The sequence below is a fragment of the Sorex fumeus genome, unplaced genomic scaffold (assembly GCF_029834395.1).
Source record: "Sorex fumeus unplaced genomic scaffold, SorFum_2.1 ptg000131l, whole genome shotgun sequence".
Taxonomy (NCBI): Eukaryota; Metazoa; Chordata; class Mammalia; order Eulipotyphla; family Soricidae; genus Sorex; species Sorex fumeus.
In genome coordinates, this window is record NW_026606188.1 from 13,175,813 (window position 1) to 13,191,973 (window position 16,161).

Consider the following 16,161-nt stretch of genomic DNA (forward strand, 5'->3'; position numbering starts at 1 on the left):
TTTGCCTAATAGCTGTGAGTATTCCACTGTGTAGATGTACTATAGTTTCTTTATTCTGTCCTCTGTCCTTCAACACTCAGGTTGTTTCCAGATTCTGGCTATTGTAAATGGTGCTAAAGTAGTGCAAGGAAAGCCTCTTCAATAAATGATGTTGGGAAAACTAAACATGTACATGCAAAAAAATGAACTCAGATCTCTCACTAATGCCAGGCACAAAGGTCAGATCTAAATGGATTAAAGACCCCAATAACAGACCTGAATCCATAAAAGACATGGAGGAAAATTTGTAGGCAAAAACCCTCCACTGACATTGAAACTAAAGGTATCTAAAAATGAAACACCACTGGGGCTGGAGCAATAACACAGTGGGTAGGGCATTTGCCTTGCATGTGGCTGACCTGGGTTCAATTCCCAGCATCCCATATGGTACCCTGAGCACCGTCAGGGATAATTCCTGAGTGAGAGCCAGGAGTAACCCCTGTGCATCGCAGGGTGTGACCCAAAAAGAAAGAAAAAATGAACACCACTGGCCAAGAAGTGGAAGCAAAGATAAACAAATGGGACTACATTAAACTAAAAAGCTCTTGCACCTCAAAAGAAATGGTGACCAAGATACCAAAACAACTCATGGAGTGGAAGAAATTATTTACACAATACCCATGATATACAGGGTTAATATCTAGGATAGATAAGGCACAGGTAGAACTTTACAAGAAAAAAACATATAGTCCCATCAAGAAATGTCCAAAAATCACATGAAAATGCTCCACATCACTAATCATCAAGAAGATGCAAATGAAAGCAATGAGATCTTATACCACAGAGACTGACACACATCAATAAAAATCAAGAACTCAAGAGCCACCAGTGTTTGCGTGGATACAGGGAGAAAGGGACTCTCATACATTTTGGGGAATGCTGGCTTTTTGAATGTTTTTGAAAAACAATATGGGCATTCCTAAAAAAAAAAACTAGAAATTGAGCTTCCATATGACCCAGCAATGCCACATCTGAGAATATACCCCGGGAAGGCAAAAACATAAGAGAAACCATCTGCACTTCAATGTTCACACAGCACTATTCACAGTAGCCAGAATCTAGAAACAATCCTTAGCCTTTCTTAAAGAAACTGAAGTTTCTAGTTAAAAATGAAAAAAACTTAATGAAACACAGATATTCCATAACAGTATTACTTGCCAACTTTTCTATTTTTATGCAAAGAGTATTTTATATTACTCTTAGTTTAAAACTGATTCAGAAGTGAATATCTAAAGTATAAAAATATGTAGCTTTTGAATATTTCAGTCATTTCTTGGCCAAAAATAACTTAGAAATTGGATTTTATTTGCATTCTTTGTGTGAATCAATTCAGCAGCTAGCAATATGTAGCTAAACTAATCATGACTGGAAATTCTTGTTATATTTTGCTATAAATATACATTTAATAAGGGAAAATAGTATCCTTCCATTTGAATCAAAATTGTTTAAAAATCTTAAGCAAACTCTATAAGCTCTTGTGCTCGAAATACAGTAGCTCTAGAAATGTTTTCTATGACATCTACCATAAAAATTTTATTTTAGGCACCAAGATTACAACACTGTTTGTTTTTTTTTTATTTTTTTTATAATTTTTTTTTTATTTTTAGTGAAACACCATGAGGTACAGTTGTAGATTTACAATTTTTTGTGCTTGGGTTTCGACTATACAATGATCAAATACCCATCCCTCCACCAGTGCCCATTTTCCACCACCATGGATAATATCCCTCCCACCCCCATCCCTCCCATCTCACCCTGCCTCTGTGGCAGGGCAATCCCTTGTGTTCTCTCTCTCCTTTTGAGTGTTGTGGTCTGCAAAAGAGGCTTTGAGTGGCAAACATGTTCAGTCCATAGTCTACTTTCAACAAGCATCTCCCCTCCTGGGAGGATCCTCCAAACACCCTTTATTTGGTGCTCTCTTCTCTATCTGAGCTGCCCTTTCCCCTAGAATGCCTGGCTGGCCTCTAAACTATGGAGTAATCCTCCTGGTGTTGATCTCAGCTATTCTTGGGTATTAATCTCATATTTTGTTTCTTTATATTCCCCAGATGAGTGCAATCTTTCTATGTTTATCCCTCTCTTTCTGACTCATTTCGCTTAGCATGATACTTTCCATGTTGTACCACTTGTATATAAATTTCATGACTTCATCTTTTCTAACAGCTATATAGTACTCCATTGTGTAGATGTACCAAAGTTTCTTTAACTAGTCATCTGTTCTTGGGCATTCAGGTTTCTTCCAGGTTCTGGCTATTGTAAAGAGTGCTTCAATGAACAAACAAGTGCAGATGTCACTTCGACTATACATTTTTGCCTCTCTGGGATATATTCCCAGGAGACAACACTGTTTTTGATAGAATTATATACATAAAACATTCTAGCAAAACACCCCCCACAAATATTCACTTCCCCCACCACTGTCCTATGGTCCCCCCATTATATCCCTACTCCCCCAGACTTTTGTAAGCTTTCTTCTGAAGACTAGTTCTCAGTTTCTATTGCTTTTAGGCATTTTTTATTCTCCTGCTCTTTCTTTATGTTCCAGAGATGAGAAAGACATTTCTGTCTGTCTGACTCATTGAGACTAATTTTACTCACCATGATGCTCTCCAAATCCATTGACATGGCAGAACTGCAAGGTTTCCTCTTTTTTTCCAACTGGGTAGTACTTCACTGAGTTATATGCACCATCGTTTCTTCATCTACTAATCTCTTCTTGGGAAATACCTGGTCTTGTGACATATTTGCTCAACATTGTCTAGATTTCTTTCACCTTTGCAATTCTGTCAAAAATATGCTATTCTCAACAAGACCCCCATGAATATCTAAAGCAAATCTTGGGGAAAAAAAGTTGGGAGACATCACCTTTCCCAATCTCAAACTCTGCTACAAAGCGGTAACCATTGAAACAGCATGGTACTGAAACAAAGGTAGAGCCACAGAACAATGGAACAGGGTTGAATATCCTTACACACACCCTCAAATATATTATCATATAATCTTTGATAAGGGAGCAAGAAACATGAAGTGGAGCAAGGAATGCCTGTTTAACAAGTGGTGCTGCAAAAGTGGACAGCTGCATGCAAAAAATGGGCTCAGGCCTCTACCTAACACCATGCACAAAAGTCAGATCAAAGTGGATTAAAGACCTCAACATCAGACCAGAATTCATAAGGTACATTGAAGAAAAGGTCGGCAAAGCCCTGCATGACATTGGCAAAAGATATCTTCAAAGACGAAATGCCACTGACCAAGCAAGTGAAAGTAGACTATAAACCAAACATGATGGCCACTCTGAAAACCGTAACACCCAAAAAGGAGAGAAAATAAAAGGGAAAGTTTGTAAGTCTGTAACTGTACCTCATGGTGATTCATTAAAAAAATTACCAAAAAAATATGCTATTCTATATATTCATTTATGTTTTTACTAGTATAGTTAATAGTCAACTATTTAATATTAAAGCCTTTAAAAGATATATGAGAAAAGGCAGCCCAGAAAAGAGAACACCAAGTAAAGGATGTTTGGAGAACTCGTTCGGGATGCAAGATGTGTGCTGAAAACAATTAACTGCATAATTCCATATTTTCTTCAGTTTCATTGTTCATGTGGCCATCCAGTTTTCTCAGCACCATTTATTAAAGAGACTTTCCTTGCCCACTTCAGTACTTATAGTTCCTTTGTCATATATTAACTCTCCCTAAATCTGAGGGTTTATATCAGTACTCTTGGCATTTGAATGAAATGTAATCTATTTCTAAGAGATACCAGTTAAAAATAAGCTTAAGGATAGCTAGAGCAATAGCAAAAGGGAAAAAAAAACCATATAACTCTATCTCAGTTAATGTTTAGAATCTAAGTTATTTTCATGCCTGAAATACCTGCAATAACCAAAAGCAAGGACTGGAGCAATAGCACAGTGGGTAGGGCACTTGCCTTGCACGCAGCCAACATGGCTGACCCGAGTTCGATTCCTCCGCCCCTCTCGGAGAGCCCGGCAAGCTACCGAGAGTATCTCGCCCACACAGCAGAGCCTGGCAAGCTACCCGTGACGTACTCGATATGCCAAACACAGTAACAACAAAGTCTCCAATGGAGACGTTTACTGGGCCCGCTCGAGCAAATTGATGAACAACGGGAGGACCGTGACACGAAAAAGGGATTCCCCAACCCTCACCCTCAGAGTTTCATTAGAATGCCAAGTATTTGTGTGCTAAGTACTACTAAAATATTGCTAAGACACTTGTATTTTCTATACCTTATTAGAATGTCAGCTGCCTTATATGTGTTTGCCTAAGGTAGAATAAAGTTAAGTATTTTTTTGGCTTTTAAAGTCACTTATCTTAGGAATTTTAATACCTCTAAAATCCTCTTATCCAATACGAGAAACCATTTTTTTAAATCTTAGATTATTCATCATTGTTAGAAATATATCAGACTCACCATTAGTACTTTCTTTGTACCTTTTAAAATTCTAAATGGCAAAAGCATAGTTTTATGTCCTAAGCAAAAATTCTGTATTTTTTTCTAACAAATATTTGAAGTTGGAAACATAGTATGCTCATATTTCAGGATTTTTCTTATTGGTTTTGAGACATCAATCTAGATATAACATCCTAGCATACTTTTCTAAAAAGTCGTTCTTGAAATCTTAAATTATATATAAAATGTTCAAGATCTTATTTCATAACTGTAAAAACTCTATACATGTTTGAAAAGAATCTTGATATGATCTCAAATTATTCTGCTATTGCCCCCCTCCAGTATAGTCAGAAAAATTTCCTCAGATTGTTTAAATTATGGTATTGCCTTTATAAGTCTTCCAAATTTTTTTTATAAAATATTGAAAAGTAGACAATAAAGCAATGCCTTTATAATTTAGGCACATCTCCAGCTTAGCTTAAATCAAGATTTCATGCTTATTGCAATGCAGTCAATAAGTCCACTTATTACATATAATTCTATCTAACTCAAGTTTGTCTTCATTTTAACCTAAAGAAAATAATGATCCTTATATAAAATTCTCTTAAAACTTTCACAGAAATTATGTTATGCTCACATGCCATTAGCATAAAAACTTGTCAAAATCTACAGAAAATTTGAATAATCATGTCATATTTATTATTTCTCACTAGTTTGAAGAATCCATTAAGTTTGTCAGATGAAGAATAATTAAATGTTTCCCCCTAATTTTCTTTAAACCATTAATACTTTATTAAACTCTTTTCTCCCATTAAATTTTTGGATATTCTTTTTTGGAGGAGGGTGGTCACACCAAGTGATGCTCAAGGGTTACTCCTGGCTCTGCACTCAGAAATCACTCCTGTCAATGCTCGGGGACCAATAATATATATATACTTGTATATATATTATATATATATGGATTAAACTCTTTCCAAAGTACCTCTAGTACTGACATACTGAGAGCTTTGAAAGTTGAAGCTGGCATCTGACAATTCACATTCACAAAATATCTGGAAAGATTATAGCTAGGCCTCTTGATCTAAAAAGTTTAAAAAAAAACTGCAAAATATATCCTTTCTTTCACATGATAGTTAACATAACTGCGATAGTTAGATGGGAAATGCAAAAGTCTCCTACTATTCTGCTATGAAGGAGTTTCATCCCAAATGACTGTCATATATTGAACCAAATTAGGAAAAGCACACAGTCAGCTTGCAATTTGTTAGGCTGAATTGCATTACATAGGCAGTAAGCTGTCGAGTCAGTGCTTCTTTAAAAAGAGGGGAACAAAATTATGGCTCTCTATGGATAGTTTAATATCCAGTTCATTGCCTTGATTGACATGTAGAACATTCTCCTAGCTAATGTCTCTTGTGCAGTCTGCCTTTCCTGTGTAACAGCCTGCTCTGGTGGCCTACTTGTAGCAGTTACTAGACCTCTGCTTTAATGTTCTCTTTGATCCTTTCCTCACAAAACTTATGTTGACTTAGCTCTTGTTATATAAAATATTTCCATATTTCCTGGAATATAAGTTGAATCAGCATTCAGTGTTTATGATAAAAAAATAGAGGGGAATCTCTCCTCATTTTTGATGAGCTCTCTAATCATCTTAATTCTGTCACTGAAGTTATAAAATATAAGAGATTAGGCTGGAGCAGTAGTACAGCAAGCAGGGTGTTTGCTTTGCATGGGATCGAGCTGGGTTTGATTCCCATAGCACCACCAGGAGTGATTCCTGTGTGCAGAGCCAAGAATAATCCCTGAGCATTACTAGGTGTGAAACCAAAAGCTAAAAAGAAAAAAGAGAAGAATATAAATGATTATTTTTATATAAAATAATGAACTGTGACCTAACAGAGCCTCAAAAATAGTCCTTTGTAATTTAATTATTTTTATTACACTCCAGTTGAATATATAAGTCAACATGTATAAACCAAGCTTCCCAACAACAAATTAATATCCTAAAATCAGAGATAATGCATTGCATATTTTATATGTCACCAGAGACTAAAATAACTTAATTTAATGAACTTTAAAATTGTTAAAAAGATAAATTAAGATCCTGACATGATTTAATGATGAGCAATCATTAGTTGTATAGCCTTCATCATCCCTTTTGTCCAACAACAAATTGATAAATTAGTATTCCTGTTTACATAATAATTTCTCTTGAGTTTATGCTTAATGTAATTAGTTCCTCAGAATCCCATTAATACTGAAAGAACAGGTGAGATCTAATTTCAGCAATATGGAATAGTAGGAATCTTGAGAAAGAGCTGATGATACTAAGAGCCTTCTATTCTCTAACTGTTGACTGCAAACAGCACTTCTATTTATTTTTTATACTAGTTCCAAAATTTTACATATATATAGCTCTTAAATTTCAAATCTTCTGATATAGATATTATTTTATCTACTATACATTTTTAAATTGCTATAGAGATATGTTATAGAGATTTTATTTGATCACTTAATTTTTTCTGCTACAAATAAGCACATAGCAGGAAAACACTCTTCAGTGTTTGAACTAGTAACTCAAACATGTCACTGAAAACTATTCTTCATCCTTTTCTGTTTTCTTTGATGATATCTTCATCCTGAAACTGTCAGCCATTGTTGTATGTCTGCGCTACATGCTGATTTATATACTTTGAACTGCAGAGGAAACTTCCTTAATAGTTCTGCAACAGAAATTTCTGTCATCCTTTTAGTGTTTTCTCTCAGTAACTTGAATTAAGCTATATACCTATCCCTGAGTCACTTCGGCAGGGAACCAGACTTCAGTGTGCATTAATCCAAACTAGTACCACTTATTTTCAATGTCAGGAATAAATTTTCCCAAGTTGGAAGTTTAGTCCTCTACAGAAAATTGAGGTGAATGGAAGAGAATGGATGTTGTGAAATGATCAATAGAGCTCCCTACAAGAACTCTTTCCTTTATACATTAAATAACTTAAGGAGTTATCACAAGCAATGTTATGTGTGTCATGTTAGGCACATGCTTAAGGATACATTTTATTATTTCATTCATTTATTTGGTGCTTTGGGCAGTGTTCAGGGCTTACTCCTCGCTCTGCACTCCGGGATCACTCCTGCTAGGGCTTGGGGTACCTTGTGGGGCACCAAGATGAAACCTACATCAACTGCATGCAAGGCAAACACAATAGTACCCACTGTACCCCCTTCAGGATACATTTTAGACCTAGATCTGTTTTGAGAAATAAGTGGTTCCTTGATTTCCTTGAGCTTTATGAAAATTAAAAATTTATCCAAGATTGCATAACTATCAGTCTGACTGACCTAGATTTAAATAGCCATTCCTTGGCTCTTTTCTCTAGATTATGCTATCTTCCTGATAAAGATACTAAAGATACGTTAGGTACTGTCATCATTATAAAATAATTCTAGAAAATAATAAATCTTATCTTGTTTTTACTTCCATTATACCCATACAGAAATGCAGCTTACCAAGGCGGAATTACAATACTGAAATTATGAACTTATTTTCCCCTCCTTAAGTTCCAAACCCCTTACCACTTGCAGTCGGATAGAGTTCTTTGTACTGTGTGTACCAACATATGGAGCGATAGCACAGCGGTAGGGCGCTCGCCTTACAAGCGGCCAACATGGCCGACCCGAGTTCAATTCCTCCGCCCCTCTCGGAGAGCCCGGCAAGCTACCGAGAGTATTCAATATGCCAAACACAGTAACAACAAAGTCTCCAATGGAGACGTTACTGGGCCCGCTCGAGCAAATCGGCGATCAACGGGAGGGCCTTTACCTTTACCTTTTACCTTTACCATACATACGTGCCAATGATTTTGCACAAATTCTAAATGGCCCTTTAACTTGATACTTAGTGAAAATTACAACAGGATAAGTTAAAAGAAGCAAGTCCTATCTTCTCCAGTAACTTCAGAATGAATATTAAAGATTGAATCACTGAATGTCAACAATCTTTAGTTCTACTTCACATAATGATAATAATCAAGATTGTGCCTACAGGATTGTTTCTGTCCCCTTCTGAATTGTTTTCTGAGTATACTGGCTTGAGTCCTGTGTGCTATCCTCTGGAGTGTATTGCTTCAGGAATTTTAATCTTCTTTTTGCCCCAGGCTCAGACTTTCAGTACAGAATCATAATTATTTTTTATTAAAGGCCTTGGTTCCCTACAGCTCTATCTCCTACATCCCGCAAGAAGATGTAGGAGATAGAGCTGTAGGATGGTACAGCTCCTTTGTTTAACATCATATGCCTGTGGCTTGAGTAACCATAAATTAGAATTAAATTAAATTTTGTTCTAGTCATTTAATAATGTTAATCAAGAAACATGTCCAAGAAAGAAGAATTTCTAGATTAAGAAAAATTAGACACTTCTTATTTTTTGTATCATGTTTGGAAATAAGTGTACATAACTCTTCCTTATTATTTTTAATTATTATTTTTACCTGGCATCAATTTTCAGCTAATTTTCAATATAATTTAAGTGTGCTCCTTTTCTTTATTTTTTAATATGTCTGATGCATATTTAGTCATATGGACCTCAGATTATTTGTTAGAAAATTGTTCAGAATGATGAATTTGTAGGGAAATAATATTTTGGAAGGATCTGTCAAAATGAGTTTAGAATTTTAAATACAGTTTTATAGTTGTAATTGAAAAAATGTCGTGGCATCCATCCGGTATAATTCATAAGAGGTGCAATGCTATATTTTTCTAAACATGATTTTAACATGACAATTACTTGAAAAGTGTAGTTCTGAGAGAAGCTAGATAGCAAACGTTAGAATAGATAGCACATGGATATGTCTTCATGGGTAGTCTGAGTTACAAGATGGACAGGGCTCAGAGATTTGTGTCATCTACCTGTGTGTCTGCGGCCCTGGAACCCTCAGAGTGTGGCCTCTGCAGTAACAGATAAAAGAGATACCTGTCACGCCATCAAAACAGTATGGCAGTGCTACTGTTTCCTAGACAGTTCTGGTAGGTACTGAAGTCATGGAATTGGACAGAATAGACTCGGTTCTCTTCACAGGATAAAGAGTCAGACCAGGAAGTGCAGAGAGGATTATATAGAAGAACACATTTTTATAAAGCAGCAGGAGGTGCAAAAACCTTACATATGAACGTACTTTTGGAAGTAAGTTGACAGAATTCCACAGAACATCTAGATTATATCACATGGTGCTTTAAATTAAAGGACCTATTTTTTTTAAAAAAAAAAAAAAGGATTCGGGGCTGGAGAGATAGCACAGCGGGTAAGGCGTTTGCCTTGCACGCGGCAGACCCGGGTTCAATTCCCAGCATCCCATATGGTCCCCTGAGGACCTCCAGGAGTAACTCCTGAGTGCAAAGCCAGGAGTAACCCCTGTGCGTTGCCAGGTGTGACCCAAAAGGCAAAAAAAAAAAAAAAAAAAGGATTCTATTACTTAAGATATTATGTAGTTTTAAAACGAGAGGGCATGTTCTCAGATAATTAAATGAATATTTAATGAGCATAATCTATGTAAATGATCTAAGTAATAACTTGAACTAAATATTGATTTCAAATCTATTTTAATAGATATTTTTAGTACCTACTGGAGTTGATAAGTAGGTAATTTTGTTATTTACAAATATTTTTTTGAAAATTTAACTTGATTTGGAACGATTTTAATCTTCATAGCAGTTTAATATATTCTGTATTCTCTCTGCAAGAAGAGATAAAGTTAAATTTTCTGACACCATTACATTGATTTTTGAAGTCTATAGCTTACTGATTTTTGTAAGCCTATGTTTTTTCAGTATTTATTTCTGAATAAGGGGAAATGATTTACACAAAAGGAACATTAAAATACAGTTGTTTGTTTTACAAGTAGCACTGTAGCACTCCATTGATTATCTGCTTGGTCTAGCGGGCACCAGTAACATCTCCATTGTGAGACTTGTTACTGTTTTTGACATATTCTTATTAAAGAAAAACCTGTTAAGCCTTCGTGTCTTGGAAGTTTTGTATTTAAGTTCTGTGATGCTGACTATAAAGAAATTAAAATGCTATTTCCTTTTTCAGAACTCTGGTTTTCAGAACTCTGGAAACTCAGTAAAAGGGAAAGTGTTCGTTCTCAGATTATTTTAGAGAACATTCATCCATAGAAGACTTTTGAGCTCTTGAAATATAGCTAGGTTTTCTTACTTTCTATAACAGGCCCACAATAATTTATATTGCTTGTTGTCAATAAATTTCTACAGAATTATTACAAAATTTCCTTAGAAGAAAATTAATGTAAATTATTTTATTTCATCATGGAGACATTAAGTCCTTGTTTGAGGGATTATTAAAATGTTGTTGCAGGTTAAGTCATCTGTGTTTCTCTTTCATTTATCAAGATTGGTTGCCTTCTAAGTTCCATTCCATTTAATCTGTTGTGTTACTACTGGATTATCAGTGTTAAAGAATTTGATTAAATTAAAGATTAAATTAAAGATTAATTTGATTAATTTAAAGATTCATGATGAAGGTGTGTGTGCTCCAGAAAGTCCAGAATTTTTAACTGGGTGGGACAACTGAAGTTAAATTTTTAACTGGATGGCGACTTTAGGGTGTGGATGTGACTTCTGGGCTTTGGGAAGTATATGGAGGTGGGGGAAAGTAACCCAACCTGACTCTGAGAAAAGCCTGGAGATTTCACTCAACAAGATTGAATTTTCAGCAGGTTAATTTCTGGGTGAGGCTTGGTCAGACAGTGAAGTTAGGCCAAAGATATGGTGGCAATTTTTCAGTGTGGGAGTGAGAGGCTGCCTGGGCTCTCTTTGACAGGCCCCTCATTTAATTACTTTTTTAATTTTGGGAAGAGGGTTGTGGGGAGGGGGTCAAATAAGAGCATATGTATGAGGCATGTGCTCTACCACTGGACTATATAACTGGGACTTCAGTGGCAAACAAACAACACTAGAAGCTATAGAGCAAACTTCAGAGAGAAAATGGGGCATCTGATTTTGTGCATGATAGAGTTAAGATGGCACAGCAGTGTATATATATTTCATAGTTTTTCAGTAAACTCTTGTGTATGTATGAGAATGGATGATGAGTGTATTGCTGTTGAGGAACATAAAATGTACAGACATCACATGTGTGAATGGGAGAGAAACATTATTAAAGTGTTGTGTTTTTAGCATGGTAAAGAGAGGAGAAAGGTAACAGTGGGTCAAGGACAGACTGACTGTGCAGTCTTCACTGCCAGTATTGTCCAGCCAGGATCCAGGTCAGGACAGGTAAACATAAGATCAGTCTTGATTCAGCAAATGCCATATGTGTAGATAGTACTTCTACAAAGGGCGAAGCACAGGGCAATCAGTTTTAGCTTTCTCAACCCCAGAGAATCCTTTTAAGTTAATTGGGGGAAAGGGGAGCACAAATTTTCAAAAAATTTGATCATTCAGTTATGATAAAAGCCCTAAATATTACCAAAACGTATTAGAAATGGCAGGATACAAAGTTAGTAAACATAAAACAGTATGAAAAAAATTAAGAAAGCATTCCTGTTTACAATTGCTTCAGAAAAAACAAAAATATGAGGCCAGAGTGATGGTACAGTGGGTAGGGCATTTGCCCTGCACACGATCAATCCATTTTTGATCCCTGGCATCCTGTATAGTCCACTGAGCTGGGGTGTGGGTGTGCACCCCCCAAAAACCCACAGTGAAACCAACTCCAAGACTTTGTGAAGCTATGGTGCTTGCAGGAAGGACAGAGCGGTGGGTATAAAGAATAGGTAGAAGGATTTTTCTTATATATTCTGCTACAGAAACTGATGGTGAGTGTGGGGACCCCTGTATACATCCTGGGTTGTTAATCAGCTATACCTCTATTACATCTCTAATGTGGGAAACCAATAATTTTAAAAGGGAAGGAATTCATAAATAATATATTTTGAATACAATTTATAAGAATTGGTATTCCATCAATATAAAATAAATGTACTTAATTAGGGTAAAAAAACAAGATATGTCTACTGTAACATCTAGATCAGTGACTAAATCTTATCAAAACATTGCTCTTTTTTATGTCTCCCATACTGGCAGTGATAATGCTGTTAATAATTTCAGTGTTTGGTTAACCATAGAAATAGTACAGGAGGTTCGACAGTCACTTTGAACGTGGCCAACTCTGGCAGCCCATAAGGTCCTCTGTGTCCCACCAGAAGTGATTCCTGAGTGCAGAGCCAGTAATAATCCCTGAGCACCAACAAGTGTGGCCTCAAAAACAAAACATAACAATAGTAATAATAATTTCAGTGTTTTTAAAACAACCACTATCTAATAATTTATTTTCCCTTTTTTTAGCTCAATTATTATGTTTGTATTGGAGAAATAAAATTTCTTAGAAAAATATAGCCAGACAAATTTGTGAGAGGTAGTAACATTATTTATTGAGCAGTATACTATTGAAACTCTAAAAATACTTAAATTGTATTTAGGAAAGTTATCAGTTTTGTTTTGTAATAAAATGTAAACCTTTCACATTTTTTTTATTTGTACCTATATATATATGCATGTATGCACATATATACATATACATATATACATATGCAAGAAAGTAGACCAGATGTACAGTGCTTTTTCTTCTACCAGATATTGCTAACAGGCTTTATATGATACCTCCATCTTGATATTTTTTCTCATTGTTCATCTGTTCATTCATTTAGGAGGTGATTTTCTTACCTTTCTGAGAAAGAAAAAGGATGAAATAAAACTCAAACAGTTGGTGAAATTTTCATTAGATGCTGCTTCTGGTATGGAATATCTTGAGAGTAAAAATTGCATACATCGGTAAGTAGAATATTTTTAAAGTACATATCAGCTTTATTAATAGACAACTGATATTTTTGCTATAATGTAGTAAATTTCATAAGTATTTTGTTTTGCTTTTTACTGGTTTAAAAAATACAGAATTTTGTGTGAAAGAATTCTCAGATATTATTTATGTAGCTGTTGTCTCACTTAAACTATGGTGCCTCAGATGGAATTGCATGACTGAATGTGAAGCACTTGAACAACTGGGCAGTAGTAATAGGTTTCTAGATGTACAATGACCAGAAATTCATTCATGGTCAAATATGTAATGAGTATTCAGTTTTTTTTTAATTTTATTTTATTTCTATAAAGTTGTTCACAATAATTCATTACATTTAATAATCAGACGTGAATCCCACCACCATATGTCGAATGTTTCCACCCCAAATCATGTTCTCCAAAGCTTGGTACATCAGTAGTGTAGAGTATGAGTTTTGCAGCCGTGCACTCCAGGAATTCTAAAATTTAGAATATGACTGTCCAGCGGATTCACTGATGGGTGAGGCCTATGTTGCTCTTTTCCAGGAGCTTTATTTCTGAGTATCTGGATCATGGCCATTGATGAGATTATATGGCGCCACAAGCGTTCCCTCTCCAAGCGAGCTTGGAGATCTGTCATGGGTCCCACATACCTGGGTTTTTCTGCAGCTTCCCTCGTGGGTGAGGCTAGGTGGGAGCTTATGGAGAGTGGCCGTGAGCATGGCAGCGGTTGGGTTCTGGAGGTTTTCCTCTGCCGTGGCTCTGCTGGGGTGGGGAGGGGAACTCCAAGTATTCTGTGTTTTTGACAAACTCACTCATATTTACTTTTTGTGGGCGAAAGAGGACCATGAATGGGAAAAATATGTAAAGTTCTCAGTTTTTTGTAATCCTCGCATTCTCTCTTAGCAGTGCTAGATACAACTACTAGACAAAGATTTAACCACTGATTAAAATTTATTATAATCAGGATTAATGACGTGATATAAAATGTACCACAAATAGTTAACAACTAGTCTTATAGAAAAATGAGGTTGTTCTTGGTGTTACCTAATCTCCTTTTCCAAGGAAATTGTATGTAAAGGCATAGGAAAACATAAAATAATTGATGACAATGATTTGGCCAAAACTTCAAACATTTGAAGAAGTTTTAGTGTACTAGATATTTCAAAGCAGATGTTAACAAATTATAAATATGTAAATGTAGAGAAACTAAGATTTGGACTGGCAAGTTGGTTTTAATGTTTAATGGTTATGGTTTTGCTACTTGAAGCTGAGAGTACTTTCCACTGCTGTCAGTAGAACTTCAGAATCCTCTGCAGAAGTTATGTGAATTTTAGCTAAATAACTACCTTATGTGTGTAAAATACAGTAGAAACTGAGGGAGTGTTAATTTAAGGGAGTAATGGATACAATGCACATTGTCTGTTTTACTATGAGGTAAAGTTCATCCTCAAGTTAAATTTATTGTGAACTTTAAACTTGCTTCGTTGTTGAACTAGGTGTATGTTTTTCTCTGATGTCTTACATTTTGAAGACTTTGTCTTAACATTCTGGTGAAATGGTATAATGTACAGTTACACTAGAACAAATTTACTTTGGCCTGAAATTTTATGACAATAAACAATTTATATTTAATTCTCTTCAATATCTGCTTTATTGGGTACTCAGCTTTATTCTGGAATTAAAATGATAGTTTATGTTTCAAATGTGATTTAGCAAATGCATATGTTTTAAAATACATTTCGTTGGGAAATCTTTATACAGCAGTTAACATAAAACAAAGCTACTAACATTACCTTTGTTTTGTATAAATATCAACTAACTCTATAGTAATTTTGGTGGGACTTACTTTTGACCATTTTCAGTGTCTCCTACTGGCTCTACTCAGTGGTCACTCGTGGCACTGCTCAGGGGGTCATGTGCAGTGCTGGGCATCAAATCAGGTTCGGTCCATAAGGCCAGAGCCTTTTTCTGCACTATCCCTCTGACCCCTAAAGTAGGTTTTGTGAAAAACTTAAAAGTCATTTGTAACTGAGCAGGTGCTTCAATGGCAGGAGCATATGTGTGGTATTGCGAGGCCTGGCATTTGAATGCCCTCCAGCATTCCCTCAATGCCATGCTGGTCCCAGAAACACCAGGCTATGGCAGCATCACATCAAGACCCAGACTTTGAGCCAGCTGGCCAGCTTGACCAAGTGTTGTCAGGGATGACCTCCAGGCCCCTAATAATTGCTGAAAAAATTGAATTTATTTATACAAAATATCATTTAACAAAAGCACATTTTTTGTTAAAAGTAACAGTAAAGGGTTTTGCCTTTTATTAAGAGATAATATATAATTTTATTAGGTGTTCAAGCTACTTGTTATCATATTTTTATTGTAATTATTTTCTCAGAATGGCCGGAGCGATAGCACAGTGGGTAGGGAGTTTGCCTTGCACACCTCCGACCCAGCCGGCTCAAGTTAGATTTCTCCGCCCCTCTCAAAGAGCCTGGCAAGCTAGCGAGAGTAACTCACCCACATGGCAAAGCTCCCTGTGATGTATTCGATATCCCAAACACAGTAACAACAAGTTTCACAGTGTTACTGGGCCAACTCAAGCAAATCGATGAACAGCTAGAGGACAGTGACAGTGATTTTCTCAGATTATTTTTAAATTATCAAACTGTAACTTTAAACATACTAAATACATATTATTGAAATTGGCATTATCAGTTATAAATTGTATTCTTTAATATCTGGTGTATTTTTGTGGTGGGGGACATCTTTTAATTTCTTGATTTATAGTAATTGAATATTCTTGCAAATTAATATTTTTTAATAGCTGTATCCTGGACATGGCCAACCCC

At 35.8% G+C, this 16,161-nt stretch overlaps 1 protein-coding gene across 1 annotated transcript in view; it reads left to right on the forward strand.

The window, feature by feature from the left end:
• Window positions 1–16,161, forward strand: part of FER (FER tyrosine kinase) — a 444,812-nt gene that overhangs the window by 348,784 nt on the left and 79,867 nt on the right. Inside the window, exon 17 of the mRNA XM_056139057.1 lies at window positions 13,186–13,309. Within this exon, the coding sequence (XP_055995032.1) occupies window positions 13,186–13,309 (124 nt within the window). The remainder of the gene's footprint in view (window positions 1–13,185; window positions 13,310–16,161) is intronic.